We start from the raw sequence: 22034 nt of genomic DNA, 5'->3' as shown, positions 1-22034 counted from the left end.
CATTCATGCATGTACACGATAACATATGTTATACACATACAGCATATTCAGCATACACACGAGACATCACACACATAGATGACACACTTCACAGATATGAAACACACATCACCTATCCATTAGATATGATGCATATACCATACACGTATTACATATATATAATGTGCACTATCTACTAAATATCAGACTCCGCACCATAGGAGATTCACATAGCAGATGAAGAGAAGAGGTTCAAAGTACAGACTCATCAGCCAGACTCCTCTCTATGCTCGAGTTCTGGCCACTCTACTTGTGTACTGGGTGACTTTAGACCATTGACTTAACCTCATTGCACCTCAATATTGTCTTCTTCTAATTGGGTTTCTGCCTTATGGTCCGGGGTTAGGATTAAATGAGATAATATGTAAAAAAATATACGTATATTAGTGCCTGGAACTTTGCACATATTCCACACATTACCACATGGTATCAGCCCATTTAGTTTTCCCAAGATCTCTATCAAGTAGGCTTTTGTTTTACAACCTTGGGAGCTTACCAGGTGAAATCTGAAATTGGATACCATACATGGAGGACAAGGAGAAACTGAAGAGAGAGGCAGGTCACTCCAGATTGGTGAGGCAATTTTAATAAGCAAGAGAACTTACATGTGAGGTTTGTCTTGGGGGACAGCAATATGAGTAGATCTCTACACCTACCCACCAGAATCTTAGACCTTAACTGGGTTCAGTCACATATTTAGTCCAGATGGTCTCAACAGCACCTTATTCTCTCAAGGCTATGTCCTTGAATAGCTCTGGCTATAAGAGTGGATGGAATGTACATTCCCGGGACATGGGGTGAGGATAGGGGTGAGGAGCCTCTAATTGCACAGATAACCAATTTGCAGGTCGATCGGCCATCACATTCCTTTGATGACCTTCTCCAACTTAGGGATTTGTATCTCTATATTATGTGGCATCTGAAGGTGAAAAAGACTGAGTAATTTGCCCAACATCATCATGGCTCCTGATGCAACTGGTCATGGTAGGCTGTTTGGTGCTGATCTCATGGCAGGAAATTGTCAGGCAGTGTAACAATGTCCCTTCTCTCTAGGTTGTGTGGCTGACTTTTTTCCAAGCTGACTCCAGCTTCAATCCAGCATCAAGGCCCACCCTCTGCAGGGGGGCAGGAATGTCCCCCTTTATCTTTAAAGAGTAACTGAAAGTGAGAAGAGGCAACAATAATGACATTGCGGTCTACAGGCAACTCTGGTGCAGAGAGAGGGGTAGGGATCCATCTGCCAAGGGCTGCAGAAAACTTAAATGCTTTAGGGGAGAAGGTGAGTGTTAAATCATTGATAGATGCATATGTTAGTACCTGTGCAGCTCCAGGTAAGCTGAAGGTGATTTATCACACCATGTACATGTTCCAGTTTGGATCTTAGTTCTGACCCTGGGAGATCATACCAGGTAACCTCTGCAATTTGTTCTATGAGATTCTAAGTGTATGGAGCATCACACTATGCATTGATACCAGCATTCCCACAGGATGCTCTGGAGGTCATAGGGTATGAGAACCTCCCCATGAAGAGGAGTGTTGCTCTCACTGAGGCCAGCAGTTCCCCAAATGCCCAAGAACTTGTGCTAGTGTGGGAGCATTTATTCTCCTGTGACAAAATGCAAAAAACAAAGACAATTATATTTGCATTGGTTTGTAACATTTTTATAACATCCTACAGTATAATGCAGTTGAGTTATAACTCTGGAGTAGATCCATGAAAAAAATGGACCACATTGTTTCTTGAAATTTTTCTGTTCCATTAAATCCAGAGACCTTGGAATCCCCAATTACATATCCAGTCTTCTATCTCACAGGAATAGTCCATCTGAGCTAGCTGGTCCTGCTACATGGCTCATTGGGGATAATTAGTCTTGCCTTGCCACTTACTAGTGTGTGACCTGGAGTTATTTAACATCGCTGATTCTCAGTGGCTTAAAACTACAACGATTTATGTCTTACACCATATGCCTATTGCAAGTTCCCATTGCTTCACCACATTGTCCTCCCTCAGGGACACGGGCTGGAGGATCCTGCATCTCTCGGAGTCTTGCTGGTCAGCCTGGTCACATGAGTCATGCCCTGGATTTTAAAGGTTTCCACCTGTAAGTGGTACATGCTACTTTCCCTCATGTTTCATTGATCAAGGCAAGTCGTAGGACCACACCTAACTTCAAGGGGACAGGAAAATATAGTCCTAAAGAGAAGTTCTTAAAAGAAGGAGAGACAAATATTGGCAAATGGCAGTAAGGTCAAATGCACCATCATTGACTTAATACTCTATTTCACTTATTTTAGCTCAGCATTTTTACTGGTTGAGATAATTTGACATCCTGATTCTGGAATGAATTGTATTAACTGTTGAATTTTGAGATTCTATGGCATTTCCCTAAAAACCTCCTCTCGCCTGGTAGAGATCTACTGACTAGAATGTTCAGACTATACTTGTTCAATGGTTTCAAGTCTACTTTCTCCCTAAGGTGATCATGAGAATTCTATCACATTCTTTATTGAAATCAAGACACATTATTTTTATATTTTGCCCTCAACTTATTAATGTAGGGTCTCTATCAAGAAAGGAAATGAGATGGATTAGGGGGAAGACTTGATGTTCTGTAAGTTTGGAATAATATGAACCCAATGATGCTTGGTTTTTTAGCTGGTATTTAAATGTAGAACCAACAGTATTTCAATGACTTCTGTTAATAAGTCAAGGTAATATATTAGTTGGACTTTGTAGTTTGGTATTTGGGGGTCTTGTAGATGGCTGGAAACTGTCAAACAAGTACCAAATCAGCCTTCAAAGCCAAAGAAAAGACCCACTTTTTCAAGAATGATAACAGCAATAATAATATTAAACACTTATATGGTATTTAGTGTGTGGATGTTTTGGGGCCAGAGCACAAAGCATTATGTTCTATTGTCCAAAACCAATCACATAGCTCCACCTATCAGCAAGGGGGCTGGGAGATTTAGTCTTTCTTTTCAGTTTGGAGAAAAATGAAATGGTCTTATACTGTCTCTGCTGTAATAACCTTTTTAAAGACAGAATACTTTTACAAAGCTTAAGCATTATCTAGAAAATTCAGGAATCAGCATCCAGAAAATAAAACCAGTGTTAGTTTTTTTTTTCTTCCATATTTCAAAGTGATACAAAATTCACACACAAAGAGGTTGCTTAGGTAAAAGTGTAGGAAACCAAGGTGTGATTTTTAATTAGCTTACAAACTTCCTTACACTTCATTTGAGTGTGTGTGTTGATGGAAGGGAGTGAGCAGCACCAGTGCATTTTTTTCAGGATTTAAGGTAAGAGAAGTTAGTTTCAGGAAAGAATACATAATCCGGGGGCACAGAAAGTGGAATAAACACCTGAATGGTGAGACTAGTACCAGCAGAGGGTGCTGGCGTGGCATAAAATTAAGATTTTTTTTTTTTTTTTTTAAAGAAGACTCAGATAAAAGACTGCGGGTGTGAGGGAATATGTAGTAACTGTTTGATCCACTTGGAGGTCTGAATTCCCCCTGCTGCATGCAGCTGCATCTGGGTTTCAACCATTTCCTGCAATGACCACATGAATTTTAGGCATCTTCCTAAGCACAAAAGCCTGACATTTGCTCCTCCCTGTGCAGGACTGGGAGAGGCTCTTCAGTTTGCCTATGTTCACTGGACACTTTTGGCAGCTTCTGGTTGCTCATCTGGGGCACCTCCCTGCATGGGTTCATGTGGATTCTCTACTTTCTTATTTGCCCAGCTTTTACAAAACTATTTTTGTGAGCCCTAAAAAAAAAAAAAAAAATTGCCCAACTGTCAATCCACGAGAGTCACATTTTCTTTTCTCACGAGGCCACCTTAAAAAGAAGGTAACAAGTACCTGGGAGTCTATACCTAGAGGTTGTGAAAGGTCGGGTGGTGCAGACAAAGCCGGTTGCGTTTTTGCAACGGAAATTGACCTCCTTGGCTGTCAAAGCATGAGCCAGCCTAACCGGGACGTTTAGAAAAGTTCCCTTTCCCCAAGTAGGTCACGGTGGATGTTCCTTTTACACAGAGCACCACAGTAAATCCTGCCAGGGCCTTTGCGAACCTGTGCTTCTGAACTGCTCTTGCAGAAGACTGACAGCCTTCTGGGCTGGGAGTCAAGTGACCCACTGGGTTCCAGTCCAGCCTGTCTGGGCCTCAGTTTCCTCGTCGGCTCAACGACAGGGTTGGACACTGATCCTGAGGTCTCTTCCAGCTCTCACACGCCACAGTCAGCCGTTTCTGACTCCGCCCTCGGGAAAGAGCCCGAGAGAAAGGAGACTTCTCGGTCAGCACCAAGGACAAGGGTCCGGGGCTGGCTGGGCCCACGCCAGGGCCTTTCCCAGCAAGCCCCGTGGAGGAACGGGTGTCGGGACTCCGGGGTTCGGTGGCGGCGCGGGGCGGGCTGTGTGTGCCAGTGGAGTGCTGTGGGAGGGGGAGGAGTAGCCGGGGGAATGAGGTAAGGCCCGGCCCGCAGCGGTCCCACCGATTCTGCGCCAAGATGCCGCGGCCACTGCTGCGAGCCGGAGCCGCCCCGCCCTCCTCCCCTCGCCGGCGTTGACCCCTTCACCCCCCTCTCCTTCCCGAGCACCACCTAGCTCCCCGCCGGGCCCGCGCCGCCGCCGCTGCCCCTCGGGGTTCTTTTGGACACACCCGCGACTCTTACCGCACCCCTCAGGCCGGTGGGCCCGGGGCGACCTTTGAGCTCCTCCAGTCCCAACTCTCCGCGGGGGAAGGGTCCCCACGCCCCTTTCCTCCGCCGCCCGCGCCCGCCCGGAGCCCCGCCCCCGTTTGCCCCGCCCCCCAGGCCCCGCCCTCCGTTGCCCCGGGAACCGCGGATCCCAGCTGCTGCAGGAGGCGCCCGGCCCAGCGGAGCAGCCCTCGCCGCCACCGCCGCCGCTCCCGCCGCCACCGCCGCCGCCGCCGCACCCCAGCTCCGGCTCCTGCTCCCGCGCCCACTCGGTCGGCCATGCCGCCCCGCCGCGCCCCGGCGCCCGGTGCGCAACTGCTGCCCACGTCGGCCCTGCTGCTCCTGCTGCTCGGCGCGGGGTTCCGCGGCGGCTGCCTGGCCAGCCCGGTGCCCGCCGCGCCCCTGCCCGCGCCCGGGCCGTGCGCCGCGCAGCCCTGCCGGAACGGGGGCGTGTGCACCCCGCGCCCCGCGCCCGGCCCGCAGTCCCCGGCCCCTGCCGGCGAGCCCGACTACAGCTGCACCTGCCCCGCCGGGGTCTCCGGCGCCAACTGCCAGGTGAGTGGAGCCGGCGGGCGTGGGGCGGGGCGCCGGCCCAGGACCAGCAGCTTCTCTCCGCCCGACGCTGCGCGCTGCCCGGCGCGGGGCTCCAGCACGCTTTGATACCAGCTTCTCCTTCTTCGGGGAGGGGATGAATCTGGCCTCCTGGCCCGCGTGGGTGCGAACCCCTGGCCGACCTAGCAAGTGCCTCTTCCCTACCCACCCCAGTTCTCCTGCCGTGCCAGCCCGGGGCTCTCGGGGCGCGCCGCTCCAGGGCCTGGCAGCCACCCTAACCCCGTTACTCCTGGCACGACCATGGGCCCCCAAGTGGCGCGCCCCTCCTGGCCCGGGCCAAGCCACGCTCCGCTAGAGCGGGGTCTCGGTGCTCGCCGGGGCAGCTCAGGGGAGCCAGCTCCGAGCGTCCCGGGCGAGGTGTTCAGTGTCCAAGCAGCCCCTGCTCCCAGTCCCGCTGGCCCCTGCGTGTGTCGAGGGTGCGCGGTATGGGAGTCGGGTGATGGCGGGCTCCGTGCCAGGTGGTCGGACACTTTCTTTCCTTTCCTCCAGCCTTGAAGGCTCTGATCTGGCAGCTGGAGGCCGGGAGGGCAGCTGCCTTTCCGCGCCCTGCGACCGGCCCTTTTTGGGCTTAGGAGGGGGTGTTGCAACAGTCAGAGATGTTCGAGGGGACATTGTGCGTGGGGCTCGGTGTGTCTCGCTCCGGGCTGGCCGCTCCTCGAGGCGCACGCTTGGGACGGGCATTCAGGGCGTGAGCAGGGCACTGGGAAGCTTCGAGGAAGCGTGGGGCGGCGCGAGGGATGGGAGATGGCCAGCGGCCGCGCGTGGATTTGGGATTTACAAGAGAATTTGGCAGAACATAATAAAAGAGGCTGGATTACAAGTATGCTAAAGCTCAGTGAAACGTATTAACCTAGTAACAACATTTTCAAATAGGCGAGTCGGTAGCGGCGTGTGTGCGGGTAGAAAATCCCCAAGTCTCTGTTCCAGGGCAGGGGCAAATAATGAACTTCTCTGGAATTATTCAGTTAAACCAGGTGAATGTGAAACATATCTGGGATCAGATGCTTTCTTTCATGCATTTGGAGTGGAGGAGTTTGTTTCATAAACATTTTATAAAATGCTCCAAGAGTTACTTAGAGAATGCCCAAATGGACTCTTCTTTCTGTAGGGGAAGAAAGGCCACATATGACATGAGATGAGCTAAGCTTTAATATTTTTTTTTAATAGAGCTAAAAGGGATTGAGAAGCTTGACCTTGAGAGCCAGAATGTTTGCTATATCCTAGAATTTTGTTTTCTTTAGTAGCAAATTACCAACCTGAATCTGTCTTTTCAATATTGTGCCCTTCTTTGTTAACTGGGTCCAGTAAGCTGTAATTTCCTCAAAGGGGAGGATGATGATGATGAGTGTGTGTGATATGACCATCCGGGTGGATTTGGGGCATGATGACTGTTTGGGGAATTTGCTGTTGGAGGCTCTCTAACCATTAGGACAAAATCTTGCTTACTAATTTCCCCCATTGATTGATGATGTATATGACTTTTCCTGAAGAAATGAGTTGCCTGAAGCCTTCTGTCGAACTGCTGTTATATTTACATGTCTGAATTCCATCCTGGAAAGAAATAGTTGGTTCAGATTCAGAGTATAGTAGGGATGGACAGAAGAAGGTAGGTTAGTGTGTACTTCAGTTTAAGTAAAGGGAAAGAAAAGCTGGACATTGGGAATTTAAACCAACTCTGAGATTTTTGTGTGTGTGTGTGACTCAAAAATTATAAGGAATCTTCAAGAAATAGAAATACCTCAGTAGTGTTTCCTAGATGACTAACAGAGAAACATAAATATTTTTTTGTCCTAAGTAGTAGGCTTGATATGTAATGAAATTCATCCAGAAAAGACTCACAAACTAAAACCTAAATATTGCAGAACCAACTGGTTCAAAACAGATTTAGGTTTCTTGTCTAGCTCCCATTCCAGCAGTGTTAGCTGTGGAGTGCTGCCCACCTGAGGAGAAGCAATACCGGGTGTTCTGAGCTCCCCTTTGGAGAGAGAGCTGAAATAAGTCTAATTCTAACAGGAAAGCTTAGCAAATTTGGAACCAGATCTGGCTTGGTTACCCAGAAGAACTTAACTGAGATGATTCAGAGCCTTATAACCCCTAAAAAATTGAATCCTGGTAATTTCAGTTTAATCTTGTATGATCTTGCAGTTGTACTCGAGACTCTCGTTTTCTGGGGCGGGGAGGGAAAGAAGGCAATCTCTATAGAGAAGATAAACAGAGGGGGAAAAAAAAACCCTTACACACACTCAGTTACAGATAAGGGGAATGGATGTTGGCCTTTGCAGACGGGTGCTTACTGAAATAGAACCTAATGCTCACTGGATACATTGGAAATGGAATTTTACCTGTATGTGAAGAGAAGCCTTTAAACAGAGTGTCACCCCTCACCCCATCGCAAAGACAATAATGTTAGCAATGGAAACAATAGAACCTAACTCGGAAGTTTTGTTTCTTTTCTTTCTTCTATTTCTTCTCTTTCCTCTCTTCTCTTGTCTTCTCTTCTCTTTCCTTGTCTTTTTTTTTTTTTTTTTCGAGAAAATTAAGAAACTCATAAGCCACTCGTTAGGATTAAAATGGATTTAGGCTGTTTTCAGCTTTTCTGTGGTCGGCTGACTGACTTCTGGTGGCGCCCGGTGACAGGCACTCACAGGCTCTGGGAACTAACTGGTGTGGAGGCAGGATGTGCGATTTTGAGGTTAAGCTGCCACAGTTAAAACCTCCTCTGACAGGTGATCTAAACTGACCGAGCCTCAGTTTCCTCATCTTTGAGAACGAGATCTACCTCATAGGGTTTGTAATAAAGGGTCTGATTTGGGTTTTTGATGTGTGACCGTTGACAGCTTTTCAGTCTCACCTCTCCCTCTTGCCTTCTGCTCCACATCCGGGCAAACTGATCCGAAAGCCTGGGTGTTGGGGAGGGGTTCCAACCCCGTAAGCCCCGCCCATGCGCTACTGGCTCCGCCCCCGCCTGCAGCTCCCTGTCCACGCCCCCAGGCCCGTTCCTTTCCCTTGTGTTTTAAGCCACCGGGGATCTATTTGGGAGCTGCCTGATCTCCCCAGAGAGCCCCATTATGTGAGCAAGAAACCTGTTCATCCCCTGCTGGTGTGTGTGTGGCATTTTCAGTCTTGACATTCGAACCAAATTTTGAGTGGCTGACCATCCTGTCTGTGGGATATCCACAACAGGGTTTTTGGGAGGATTAAATTAAGTGTTGTAAATCACTGAGCACCCGTGGTTCCTCCATAAATTCCACCTCTTTTCTTTCTTTTTTCACCTTTGTACACATTTCATATGCTCATTACCTAATTGTATGAGGTAGCTAGAACAAGTGTCATCTTTTGTCAAATGTAGAAATTGAAACTCATTTTGACTGAATGACTAATCTCAGATCTAACATTTTGATTGCCCTGAAAATCATACAACACTTAAAATACATTTTTTTTTAGTCCTCTATCATACTTAAACAGGAATAAATCACGAGGGTTCAATGGATTCTAAAATGTATATGGAAACCACCCTACAGAGAAATGATGATGGTGGTGGTGGCGGTGGTGTTAATGGTGGTGAGGATGATGATGGTGGTGGTGATGATCAAGCACTTGTCATGCACCAGCACTGTTTTGGGGGCTTTACCAAAATAATTCACCAGTCTTCACAGTGTCTGATGAGCTGGGTGCAGCAACTGTCCTTGTTATATAGATGAAGTGCAGAAAAGTTAAATGACTGGCCCAGGGTCACACGACCAATCGGTGGTAGAACTGGCATTTGAACCCAGTAGCTGGTTTGATGCAGAGCTGTAGAGTTTAAAGTCCAGCCCTGGCCCTGTCTTTATTCACTGTGTGACCTTAAGCAAGGGCTATAACCTCTTTGAGTGTTATCAGTAAAAAGGAGATGAAATGATTTCTGAGTCTGGTTTTGCTCTAAAACAAGGAGCTTGAACGGCTCTGCTTAGCTGGGGCAAAGGGCCGCAGGAATGACAAAGACACAGCAAATTCTCCTTATGCCATCCCCCAAGCAGGGCTTTCACCTCAGGGTTAGAATTCTGGGTCCTAGCTGAAGTTCTTTTTCCCATGATGACAAGCAAATGGGCACTAAATAAAAGAAATACAAATATTTCTGGTGGGTTTGAAAAAAAACTCCCAACTTCAGAAATATCGAGGCTGCTCTTCTTGCCTTTCGGGTTCATTTGGGAAATCAGGCAGGTATCAGAGGCGGCAGCTGCTGAGCCACTTTTTCTTTTCCTCTCTTCTCTTGGGCCAAAGTATTGATTATTTAGATTATTTTAATTTGTGTTATTTTACTTGTAAAACTTTCTTGTGGTAATGAAATAATCCTTTGCCAGATATTCAAGCCGTCAGATACCTGTTTTTTTCATCTCATGTTCCCTAGGAATCTTATCCTTTGGGATTATAATGACAATGTGTCAATTTCTGCACTTGGAGCAAGAAGGGGTTGCTTGTGTGGCTACTTTTTATGTAAATTAATTTTACTCGCTAAGCTGATTCTATAATCCTCTCTTCTGATTAAACATGCTAACTTGAAACAATGGTTCTGCTTCTGATGAATCCATTTTTAAAAAAGATTTTATTTATTTATTTATTTAGAGAGTGGTGGGGAGGGGCAGAGGGAGAGGGGGAGAGAATCTCAAGCAGACTCTGCGCTGAGTGCTGGAGCCCAAAGCAGGGCTCACATCTCACCACCCTGAGATCACGACCTGAGCTGAAATCAAGAGTCGGATGCTTAACCGACTGTGCCGCCCAGGCACCCCTGATTGAATCCATTTTTGATGGAAGGTAGCTAACAAACAACAAAAAAGAATTCTAGTTCTTTGCACAGCATCAGTCCAGTGGACTTTTTGCACACATATGCACACAGAAGCTCACACACACACACACACACACACAAACTCACGCACACATTTACTCACTCACAAACTCACATGGTGACGTGTGCAAAACGTCCAGTATTACCTGAAGTATCAAGAGACTGCTTCTTTCTCTGGTTCTTCTGTCAACTTTTTGTGACCTTGGGAGAGTGATTAAACATCCTTGAACCTCAGTGTTCATATCTCTAAAATGGACAAATATATTTGCCTTATTTTCTTCATAGAAAAGATGAAATTCACAAATGGGAATACAGTAAAGTTTTATCAGTAAGTAGAAAGAAGCATGGGAGTTTTAAAACATTTTTTAAAAAAGTAAAAGTTGCACAAATACAAGGTATACCAAGAAAAGGACTATAAAATTTCCGTATAGAATATGATTATGCCATTTTATTCCTGTCTGAGATGGTCTTTCTTCAACGAACAGACTCAGCTTTTTCTCTCCACTAGGATGAGTTATGCTACAACAGAAGTATAAAAAAGGAACAATTTGTTGTATTAAAATTTTGATAAATGTGTAGTTCTTTTTTATTCTGAAATAAATGAATAATTTCTCAGAAAATTCCCAGTGACTTCATTTTCCTTTGAAATGAATGAGAAAAGCTTGTTAAAATCCTGTAACAATTTTAGTAAAAGAAAGAAACGGTTGCTTTTCTTGGTGTTGTTAAATTGAAGTGATTTTCTTATTTTGTTTATCTAGTGCAGTCTTAGGAAACATCACTTTTCTCAGCTTGGCCACCTGACAAAAACGCATTCTGTCGTTAGCTTCTTTGCTTAAGCGTCTCGTGTGACAGGGTACCATCCAAAATGGTTTTGTTTGTGTCCACATTTCACAAACATCAAACAAGAAAGAAAACCTATCTGCAGCTGAAGGGTATTTGAGTCAGAAAGCAGAATGCCCGAGTTGTATTTTTAGATCTCCTTAGAGATTCAAGTAGGCAGCTGTGGTCCGAGCTGCTTAACCCAGCCGCAGGGGCTACAGAATCTTGTCCCCCAAGGAGAAAATCCAATAACACAGCAAAGTTTTGTGGACAGAATTTCTTTAGATTTATCCCTTCCCCCGTTCCTGACACTCCCCTCACCTACAACTGCTGCCCAGCCCTGACGGCTGGGAAGAATCACCTGGGAGCTCTTACAAAGATGAGTGCCTCTGTCCTGCTGTCCCCTTGTCCCCAGATTCTGACTGAACTGGTCTGGGGTGGGGCCTGGGCGCTGGTGATTTCTTTAAATGCTGTCCAGGTAATTCTACTGTATGACCAGGATTGAGAAGCCCCCGCTAGACCCCTGTCGTGGCCCTGCAGCCCCCACTGCCTGCCCAGCACGGAGCTAGCATGTGGCAGAGAAAACAAATCAGTCACACCTGCTCTTGGTCATTCTCACCAGAAGAGTGTCTAGTTTCAAAGGGCCTGACATTCCTGGCCCACAGCCTCCTCAAATGGCAGAGGTTTGCATCTCAAAGTGGACCCGAAGTCTCCACGAAGGAGCCGGATGGGTGGAAAGAGTCCAGCGTGCATTGGAATCCAGCTCTGAGTGCGTTGGATAAGGAATTAGTTGTCCTGTGGTTTGGTTTTCTCATCTGTGAAAATGGGATCCTGAGGCCAGCCTTGCAGGCTATTGTAGCTTGGAAACGTATCTAGCTCAGTGACTAGCCTGGGAGACACCCAATAAAAAGGTAGCTGCTGCGCACACCTATAATAGGAATCTTATTTATTTTATACCTTTCTTTACAAAAGTGGGGGGCCTAGAAAGCCCTTTCTCTTGGACAAAAAAAAAAAAAATCCTTTCTTACCTGACTTCCAATGAGACCCAAATTCCACCAGTAGAGATTGATTTCTTTGGTTGTGACAGATCAGATGCTAGAAGACTTGGATCCTGGGGCTGACTCCCCACAGCATTCGCTTCTGTTGGTTCCTCCTCTGTACTCCACTTACCAAGTGGCAGCCAAGAACAGAGAACAATGTGAATGGAGCATGCGCTCATGGCCTAAGCTTTCATGGAATCATTCATTGTTTTATTTGAACACTAACCCATCTTCAGTCAACATTCATGATGTGAGTCTTAGATAGTTGTCTTCAAGGGGAGTGGTGTCTCTGAATCGCTCCTCTCTGCTCTCCAGGGTGAGTGAGGGCAGAGCAGGACCCAGGACTGGGACGGGCACCCAGACAGCAGACAGGCCCCCAGTGCAGGGGCCCCACATAGTAGGTGCCCCATAAATATCGTTGAATACACAACTGGCTTCAGGGGGTGTAGCTTTGGGCACCACGAGGGCACTGGGCACCATGGGGGGATCTAGGCGTGTGGGAAGGGGTACTGTTTAGGAGAGGGAAGGTACAGGAAGACAGATTTAACCCGTTTAATAGCTTCCCTGGTGCCAGGTCTGTTCTGGGCAGCGCACCATGGTTTTCAGTAAATTCTTTGCAGTAGCATTGACTTTTAATCCTTCTAATAAAGCTTTATTTTCATAATACCTTGGAGGGCAAAGGACAGCCTGCGTCATGTCTCTCCCTCCCCTCTATGCCAAGAGCTAAGAATGGTTTTAGCATTTTTAGTGTTATTATTTATTTATTTAGAGAAAGCGTGAGAGGTGGGAGAGGGGCAGAGGGAGAGAGAGAATCCCACAACCCTGAGATCGTGACCGGAGCCAAAATCAAGAGTCAAGCACAACCAACTCAGCCACCCAGGTGTCCGGTTTTAACATTTTTAAATGGTTTGAGGCAAAAATCAAAAAGAGAATAATATTTTGTGATGTGTGAAATTATAGGAAATTGAAATTTCAGTGCCCATCAATAAGGTTTTATTGACCACAGCCACACCCATGCATTTAAATATTGTCTGTGACTGCTTCGGAGCTCCAGGGACAAAGCTGAGTCATTGTGACCGATCAGTATGGCCCCCAAGGCTGAAGATACTGATCTGGCCCTTGACAAAGGAAGAAGCTCGCTGAATGTTTCGGTAAATGTTGGTGGAAAGAGTTTACCTTTCTGTTTTCATTTATTTGACTTAGCTAAAGCCTGGTCCCCCTTGCTCCCCCTTTTCTCTTCCTCCTGGTCCCTTCTCTTTGAGGGGTGTCCAGAGCCAGGTTCCAGGGCTGGGAGCCGTGGGAGACACATGGACAGATAAACAGAGCCCTTGTCTTGGAACTGCTTTCATCTCAGAAGTCGTCCTAGACAGAATTTAACTTTTCATTGCCCATCAGGCCTTGGTTGAATGTGTTTGGACACGGTGGTTACAGTCTGTTTCCAGGGAGGCAGTAGGGAAAGGAAATACTAGCTGTCAGGGCTTGGAGTGGGAATTTCAAGGTTTAGAATCCCTGCCCAGTGCCAAGCTTATTAGGTTTCTTAACCCTGATTCCTCACTCATAAAGAGGGTGGTTGTAAGGGTTAAGGGGAGTAGCTTGGGAAGTCCCAGCACAGAGTGGGCCCTCTGACCATACAAATTATTTTTATAAAAGTGGACACAATTGTCCAGTTCATGGCTAAGGAAACCTACCTGGGGGTGGGGTGGGTGTCCTACGGCACAATGACAGTGGGGGATCTGGGCCCTGGCACTGTGGCTTCGAGTACAGTGTTTTATTATTACTGTACTGTACCTGTCCCACACCGTTCCATGTTTATGACTTTGAACGTGAGTGCCCGAGGGGACCGGGAGAGGAAGAAGGGCTAGAGCTTCCAGGTCAGGCAGTTTTAGTTTCTGTAAGGATGCTTTGGGTTTGTACAATGTTAAGGTCTTTCTTTCTTAGAGAGAGAAAAAAGGCAGAAGGCTTTTGAAAAAGAGCAAGGATTGGAGAAATGAAATCAGTGTATTTGAAAGAAAAGGCTCTTGAGAAGAGAAACATGTCTGCTATCTTTGCTAGCAGTTCCTGAAAGCCAGCACATCCTTCAGAATTTCAGTGTTGGCACTTATCTGCTGCTTGTAGTTAATTTAAAGAAACATTCGTAATGACTCCTGGGTTTCAGAGGCAAATTAAAACTCCTTTATGGAAGGCATTCTGTGGTGGAAGTAATCACAAGAGATGAAAAAGACCTAGTTCTGTTTTTCACAGGAAATCAGAACCAGAGTCTATAGTAAATGGGCTGATACCTGCCAGTGGAAGGACAGCCCAGGGAGGGGGACGGCCAGTCTCCCACATTCAAGGTCAGAATTCTGGAATACGTTATTTAAGGAAAAATCACATGCTTAATTTTTAGGCAACATGGAATGTATTAGAAGAAGCGAAGTGTTAAATATGTCCTCAATATATTACCTTAGAAAGGGAAGACTTTATATAGGAACCATGCAAAGAAAACCAAAACCTCTAACTGCAAACCGACCTCCCCATTGTTCCTTATACAGAGGATTTCCAGACATTTTTTTTTCACTGACTTATAACTTACATACAGTGAAATTCACCTTTTTAAGCATTCGGTTCTATGACTTTTGCCGTACAGTTGTAACTACCACCATAATCAAGAAAAGGAACGGCTCATCACCCGCCATACATTTCCTCGCCCCACTTTGTAGTAAACTCTATCCCTGGCCTCTGCCCTTGACCACTGTTGGTTTGATTTCTGTCCTTATACTTTTGCCTTTTCCATAATATCATATCGATAAAATCACACAACCTGTGTGCTGCTTCTACTTAACATGCTTTTGAGATTGACCCGTGTGGTTGTGTGTATCCAGAGTTTGTCTCTTTTCTCTTCCCGACTAGTATTCCATTGTATGGATATACTGCAGGTTTTTCTCTCACCAATGGATGGCATTTGGATTGTTCCCAGTTTTTGGTGATTGTGCATAAAGCTGCCAGAAACGTTCATGTGGAGGTCTTTAAGTGGACATACGATTTTCATTTCCTTGAATAAATACTCAGGAGTGGGATTGCTGGGTCATGTAAGTGCAAGTTCAACTTTATCAGAAGCTGGCAAACTGCTTTCCAGGATGGCGATATCATTGTGCATTCCCATCAGCAGCAAATGAGAGTTTCAGTCGCTTGCATCCTTATCAGTTCGTGGTTTTGTGGGTGATTTAGATTTTAGCTGCTTTAATAGGTGTGCAGTGTTATTACATTGTGGTTTTAATTTGCATTTTCCTAATGACTAAAAAAATAATATATTTTTAAATATACTAGTTGCTATGCATATGTCTTCTTTGATGAAGTGTCTGTTCAAATGAATTGTGAGAGTTCTTTCTATATTTTGGGTGCAAATCCTTGATTTGATATATGACTGGCAAATATTTTCTCCTAATCTGTGGCTTGTCTTTTCATTTACTTTTTTTTTTTTTTAAGATTTATTTATTTTAGTGAGAGAGCGAGTGCGAATGAGGGGGAGGGCAGAGGGAGGGAATCCCCCCCCCCCCAGGAGACTTCCTGCTGGGCACTGAGCCTGAGGCCATCTCCCAACCCATGAGATCATGACCCATGACATCATGACCTGAGCTGAAACCAAGAGTCAGATGCTCAACTGACTGAGTCACCAGGGGCCCCTTGTCTTTTCATTTTCTTAACAGTGTCTTTCAAAGGGCAGTTTTTAAGTATTGCTGAAGTCTCATTTATTATTTTTTTTTCTTTTGGTGGTTTGTGCTTTTTTGTGTCCTAAGAAATCTTTGATCTAAGGTCACGAAAATTTTCTCCTGTTTACTTCCAGAATTGTATTGTTTGAAGTTTACATTTGAGTCTCTGATATACTTTGAGGTAATATTTGTATGTGGTGCAATGTATAGGTAATTTTTATTCACTTTTGGCATATGGATATCCGGTTAGTTCCCCGAAACATTTGTTGACAAGACTATCTCCACTGAATTATCTTGGCAGCTTTGTTAAAAGTCATTTGACCATAGTATGTGGGTCTACTTCTAGACTCTATTCTATCCCATTGACTTTATATATCTATCCTTTTGCCAATTCCACATTGTCTTGATTACTGTAGTTTTATAGTAAGTCTTGAAATCAGGTTGTGGGAGTCTTTTAAATATTACACATTGTTTTTCTGATATCAAATTTAACTGGGAGTCTATATTTTTAATTTGCTAAATCTGGCAACCTCACCTCAAAGGCTTTACTAATCCTTACTCCAGTTCCCAGACATTTTCTGAAGAGTACATCAATGGCACTTTAAATTCTTGCAAAACAATTAAATAAGGCAAATTTTTATTAACTTGCATTTGAAATATTAATTTAGCTCGTAGTTTTACATCTTCATGGGCCCTTTTAAGAACAACAGTCAAACTATGTTAGGGCATTAAAAAAATCTGTGAACCTGTAGTGAAAAGAGCCCATTGGTAAACTTTTCTTACCCTCTTTCCAACCCTTCTACTAATCTCATACTTCTGCACTAATCATTGTTTACATTTTGGTGTGTAGTTTTACATTTTCCTCTCTGTACATATAAGCATATATGAAGCTAAATACTCATAATATATATGCAGCTATTTTAGATAAAAATAAAAGCATCCCATGCATACTGTTCTGTAACATTTTCTTCATCTATTTTGAACATCTTACTATGTCTTAAAACAGAAAGCAAACTCATCCTTTTTGATGGCTGAATCGTACTCCTTTGTGTGGTTGTATGACTATGTTTTAGTCTTTACTGATGTACATTGTTTCCATTTTTTCAGTTATAATGTTGCAGTAGCTATACACACAATGACGTATATGTATATATATAGATACATATATTAAATATTCTAATATTGCTAAATTGCCATCCAAAAAGGTTGGACAGTTTTGTATATTTACTAACAGCATATAAGAATGCCTGTTTACCTACATTTTTGTTGTTACTGGTTTTCCTATTTTTCTTTTATTTTTGTGTGTTAACTGATAAAATATGGCATCTCATTGGTTCTCTTTGCATTTTAAAAATTACAAATGAAAATTAGAAATGAGAGAGAACATTTCTTATGAATTGCCTGTTCTTATTTTTGCCTAATTTTCTTTTGGGTTGTCTTTTTTTCCCCCTACTGATTTGCAATAGCTCTTTGTTATTGAAGGAAATTAGCCTTTTGTCCTTTCTGTTTAAATATTTTTTCCCTGTTTATTGTTTTTCTTTTGGTTCTGCTGACGCTCAGTGTTTTGCTCTTTAGAAGCTTATAATTTTTGGTTCTTATTTAGCCAAACTCATCAATGGGGTGGCTGATTAATTTTAATTAGAGCTCTAATGTTTGATACCAATACTATGCTTTACATAGTATTACATAATGCAATATTTTGAGAGTTACTTGATTTGAGCCAGGAGTTTGCTTTTGAAGAATTCCATTTTGGCCTAGATTTATATTGATAGGACTGATCCTATTGTCTTTTTAGGATCTACAATTAAATATAGCCCCAGTTTATGCTTATTTTAAGAAGGGTTGGCATGGATTTTCTAAATCATATTTAAACACTTGTAATTTATCTTGACTTTTTTTTTGAGTCTGAAACATTGCAACAATTTTATTAAGATCCTTCTTCTTCTTCTTCTTCTTTTTAATTTTTTTTAAAGATTTTATTTATTTATTTGAGAGAGAATGAGATAGAGAGAGAGCATGAGAGGAGGGAGGGTCAGAGGGAGACACAGACTCCCTGCTGAGCAGGGAGCCCAATGCAGGACTTGATCCTGGGACTCCAGGATCATGACCTGAGCCGAAGGCAGTCGCTTAACCAACTGAGCCACACAGGTGCCCTCTTTTTTTTTTTTTTTTTTAAATAACTACTCAGCACATTTTTCCTTTAATAATTGGCATGGGTTCCTTAGTGTTTTGTTAAAATTACCAAGTTAATTTTAATGGCATTATTGGATAATAGAGTATTTCTTAAAAGTTCTTGATGGTGTAATGGTCTGATTTCAAAAAGTGTTGTTCATCTATGCTTGGGCAGAAAAAGGCTCATCTTAATATTCAGCAAAATGCAAATTTCCCTTCTGCTTTAATCTCCATATCATGTTTTTCACATTTACCCCCTGAGAACAACTTCATTTCTCCTGACCAGGGATGTTCATGGTCCTTTACCTTCATTTTCACTCTTTAAAATTGGCCATTGGTGTTTTTGGCTGTGCAAAAGGGAATTATTTTATTTCTATAGAAAAGCCTCATAATGAGAAAATAATAAGAGATACAGAGAAATGAGAACTAATATTAGCATTTCTGTGAGGCCTAAAATAAACTCTCAGCTGGAGAGAAGTACATTTAATGTTGTTATTTTTGTCTTTTACAAAGGGAGGGTAGGATAGGGGGTGAGGTGGGGCTTGGGGGCTATACTGACTGAAAGGGAAGCACTCTTTTTTTGTTGTTTCCTAAGGAAAACAATTGTTATTATTATGTTTGACCTTAATAGTGTTAAAAATGGTGCTAAAAATGATGCTGACCCTTTTTAAACATCACAATTGGATTTTATGTGAGGTTTCCCTTGCTTCCCTTACCTGCAAGCGTCCTTAAATATGTTTTGTATGCTTAGAAGTGTTTTTTTCAAGCAGAGCCTGTGGGAATTTAGGGAAAGTTGGGAGCCCACTTTCCTACTAGTGTATGTTTGTGATTCCCTTAAAAACAGCCTCCTCAGTAAAGATGGGTCTTCTTTTTTTTATTCTTATGTTAATCCCCATACATTACATCATTAGTTTTAGATGAAGTGTTCCATGATTCATTGTTTGTGCATAACACCCAGTGCTCCATGCAGAATGTGTCCTCCTCAATACCCACCACCAGGCTAACCCATCCTCCCACCCCCCTCCCCTCTAGAACCCTCAGTTTGTTTTTCAGAGTCCATCGTCTCTCATGGTTCGTCTACCCCTCCGAGTTCCCCCGCTTCATTCTTCCCCTCCCGCTACCTTCTTCTTCTTCTTTTTTTTTTCTTAACATATATTGCATTATTTGTTTCAGAGGTACAGATCTGAGATTCAACAGTCTTGCACAATTCACAGCGCTTACCAGAGCACATACCCTCCCCAGTGTCTATCACCCAGTCACCCCATCCCTCCCACCCCACCCCCCACTCCAGCAACCCTCAGTTTGTTTCCTGCAATTAAGAATTCCTCATATCAGTGAGATCATATGATACATGTCTTTCTCTGTTTGACTTATTTCACTCAATATAATACCCTCCAGTAAAGATGGGTCTTCTTTCCCAAAATGGAGAGTCTTTATTCTTGTTAGAGCTCACCAACAGACCCCTTCCTTCATGGGTCCTCCAAATGAAGGGTGCTTGCCTCTTGACATAAACTCCAAATCAGAAACCTGGAAAGCTCATCTTACTGGAGGGTTCTAGCATTCAGTTCCTAGGGCTCTGACCACAGTGCATTGGGAAGAAACTTAATGCATAGAGAGGAACAACAATGGATGTTGTGTGTATTACAGTAGAGAGACAGAAAGTCTTGAAATATGCCATAGTTTCTCATAATCCCAGATGGCCTGAATTATATACCATCCCAGGTATATCCATAGGATCTGTGTTATCTTGAAAAATTTTTTATTGAGGTAAATTCACATAATATAAAAGTAACCATTTTAAGGTACACAATTCAGTGGCATTTAGTACATCCACAATGTTGTGCAATCAGCATCTCTGTCTAATTTGAAAATATTTTTATCATCCCAAAAGGAAATGCTATACTTATTAAATGGTTGTTCCCCATTCTTCCCTCCCCCCAGTGGCTGGCAACCACCAATCTGCATTCTGTCTCTATGAATTTACCTATTCTTGATATTTCTTTTTTCCTTTTTTTTAAAGATTTTATTCATTTATTAGAAAGAGAGAGAGCAGAGCAGGGGCGGAGCGGGGCGGGGAGGGGTAGAGGGAGAAGCAGACTCCCCGCTGAGCAGGGAGCCTAACGTGGGGCTCAATCCCAGGACCCTGAGATCATGACCTGAGCTGAAGGCAGATGCTTAACTGACTGAGCCACCCAGGCACCCCATACAAATGACATTTATTTACCCATTCATCAGTTGATAGATATTTGGGTTAGACTTTTGGCTAGTGTGACTGATGCTGCTATGAAGATGCCTATGTGAGTAATTGTTTGAGTACCTGTTTTCAAATCTTTGGGGTATATTATAAGGGATAGAATTGCTGGGTCATATGGCAATTCTCTAACTTTTTGAGGAACTTCCAAATGGATTTCCATTTGTGTTATCTTCTTAGACTACCTGAGCTCCAGGTTCCTCCCTGAGATGGTTACTTGCAGCCTCTACTCACAGGCCAGACTCATGTCTTCTTGTTACTGTCCCTGCCTGGGCACACAGCAGCCAGGATATTCATTCCTGGCCTGGTTTGTGGCCCTAATTCCCTGTGAGCCTCTGCTTGCCCAACTCCGTGGTGATTCCGTGGAAGAGCCCAGCCTCCTGTGGCTCCCTCTCAGGAGGGCCTGTCAGTGGAGAGCTCTGTTCTCTGGCTCAGCCTGAGCACTGCCCCTCCAATCCAGTGATTCATGCCTCATTCTCGTTCCTGTTGTCTGCTGAGCTCCTTTGGGAGAAATAGCTTGCCAGGTCACTTGAGCCACAATGAGTAAGTGGCCCTAGATGTCATTGGTCCAATTGCCTCATTTCACTAAGAAGGAAACTGAGGCCAGAAAGTTGGAAAATATTGTGTAGGGCCATTCAGGTCATTCATGGCTGGTTGGAACTTGAGAAAGAGCTTTAACATCTCGGTTGGGTGACCTTCAGATACCCTCTCCTAGGCCCTGGCACCCATCAGGCACATTCAGGATGTCACAAGGAGAAACAGAGCCTCACCAATAGTCATTGTGGGTTATAATACCATCTGAGCTAACGTGTTTGTTAAGGAACTAGTTCATGTGGGTTTATATAGAGCACTTACATAGCTAGTTTGAATGAATTCAGTGTAAATGAGTTCAAGTGGGCTGTGGGGAGGGATCCGCTATATTCAATGATGAGCCAAGGCAGGGCAGCTGGCCTGGCGATCCCTTGTTGCTTAGCAGCCATCACCAGGCAACTGGATTCCTACAACCTGAACCTGGTTTAGGTACTCAGGGATTGGGATTTGGGCAGTGTAATTGAGAAAGGAGTGGGAAGGGGATGTTTTGTAGGCTCAGGACCCCCCCTTGCCCCAATACAAAACAAATAAAAACAAGCCACCTTCAGGGAGCTGGCAGTTCTGGCAACTCTGGAGAGTTTGTGACCCAGAGAAGCTCCTAAAACAATTGAATCCTAAGATCTAGGCCCTTACCACCAGTCCCTCTGTTCCCATGTCTTCTAGGCCTGTCCTACTCACAGCCTGACACAAAAGTACTTTTTTTGTAGAAAACTGGGAGCAGGGAGGAGTTGGCCTTTTTTGCTTATCAATGCAAGGCTAACAATCTAGGGAACTCACTATTCCACTGGCAATTTCCGAGCAACCAATAAAGTGGTTTTGGAGGAGATAATCAAGAGGATGTGACTGAGAGTTGACTGATAAGCTGAATCTCAGCAATCAGAGGCTCCTCATTCCCTCCCCATCCTTGAGATCTACATCATGCCCACTGTTCCCACAGGGGGAACCATTTTCAAGGATGCAGCCTTGAGAGAGTAAGGTGTTGTTGAGACCACCCGGACAATGACTGAACCCAAGTAAAGCCTCTGTATAAACTTGTAAGATTTGGTGGGTGGGTGCAGTGATCCGCTTGTCTTGTGGCTGTCCAATCCCCTCAACACAGAGGAAAGTGGGACTGAGAAGAGGAGGGACTCATGGCCCAGGTGACATCAGTTGAGCCCCCTGACACTGCAGTGCCTCTACTTTTCAGTCATATGAATGTACAAACTTCCTTCTTGCATGAGCTATTTGAATTGAGTTTTCTGTTGCTTGTAACCCAAGACAAGACTTGTATGTAAGTTCCCTTACAAATTAATCCTGC

The 22034-nt window shown here is 44.2% G+C and overlaps 1 protein-coding gene across 1 annotated transcript in view; it reads left to right on the top strand.

Moving 5' to 3' along the window:
• The first annotated feature begins 5020 nt into the window (after nucleotides 1-5020).
• The window catches only part of DNER (delta/notch like EGF repeat containing), a 299213-nt gene continuing 282199 nt past the window's right edge, over nucleotides 5021-22034 (top strand). Inside the window, exon 1 of the mRNA XM_021682968.1 lies at nucleotides 5021-5296. Coding sequence (XP_021538643.1) covers nucleotides 5021-5296 — 276 coding nt within the window. The remainder of the gene's footprint in view (nucleotides 5297-22034) is intronic.

The sequence above is a fragment of the Neomonachus schauinslandi genome, chromosome 3 (genome assembly GCF_002201575.2).
Source record: "Neomonachus schauinslandi chromosome 3, ASM220157v2, whole genome shotgun sequence".
Classification (NCBI taxonomy): Eukaryota; Metazoa; Chordata; class Mammalia; order Carnivora; family Phocidae; genus Neomonachus; species Neomonachus schauinslandi.
Note: the sequence above shows the minus strand (reverse complement) of the source record. Positions and strands in the feature narration are given on the sequence as shown.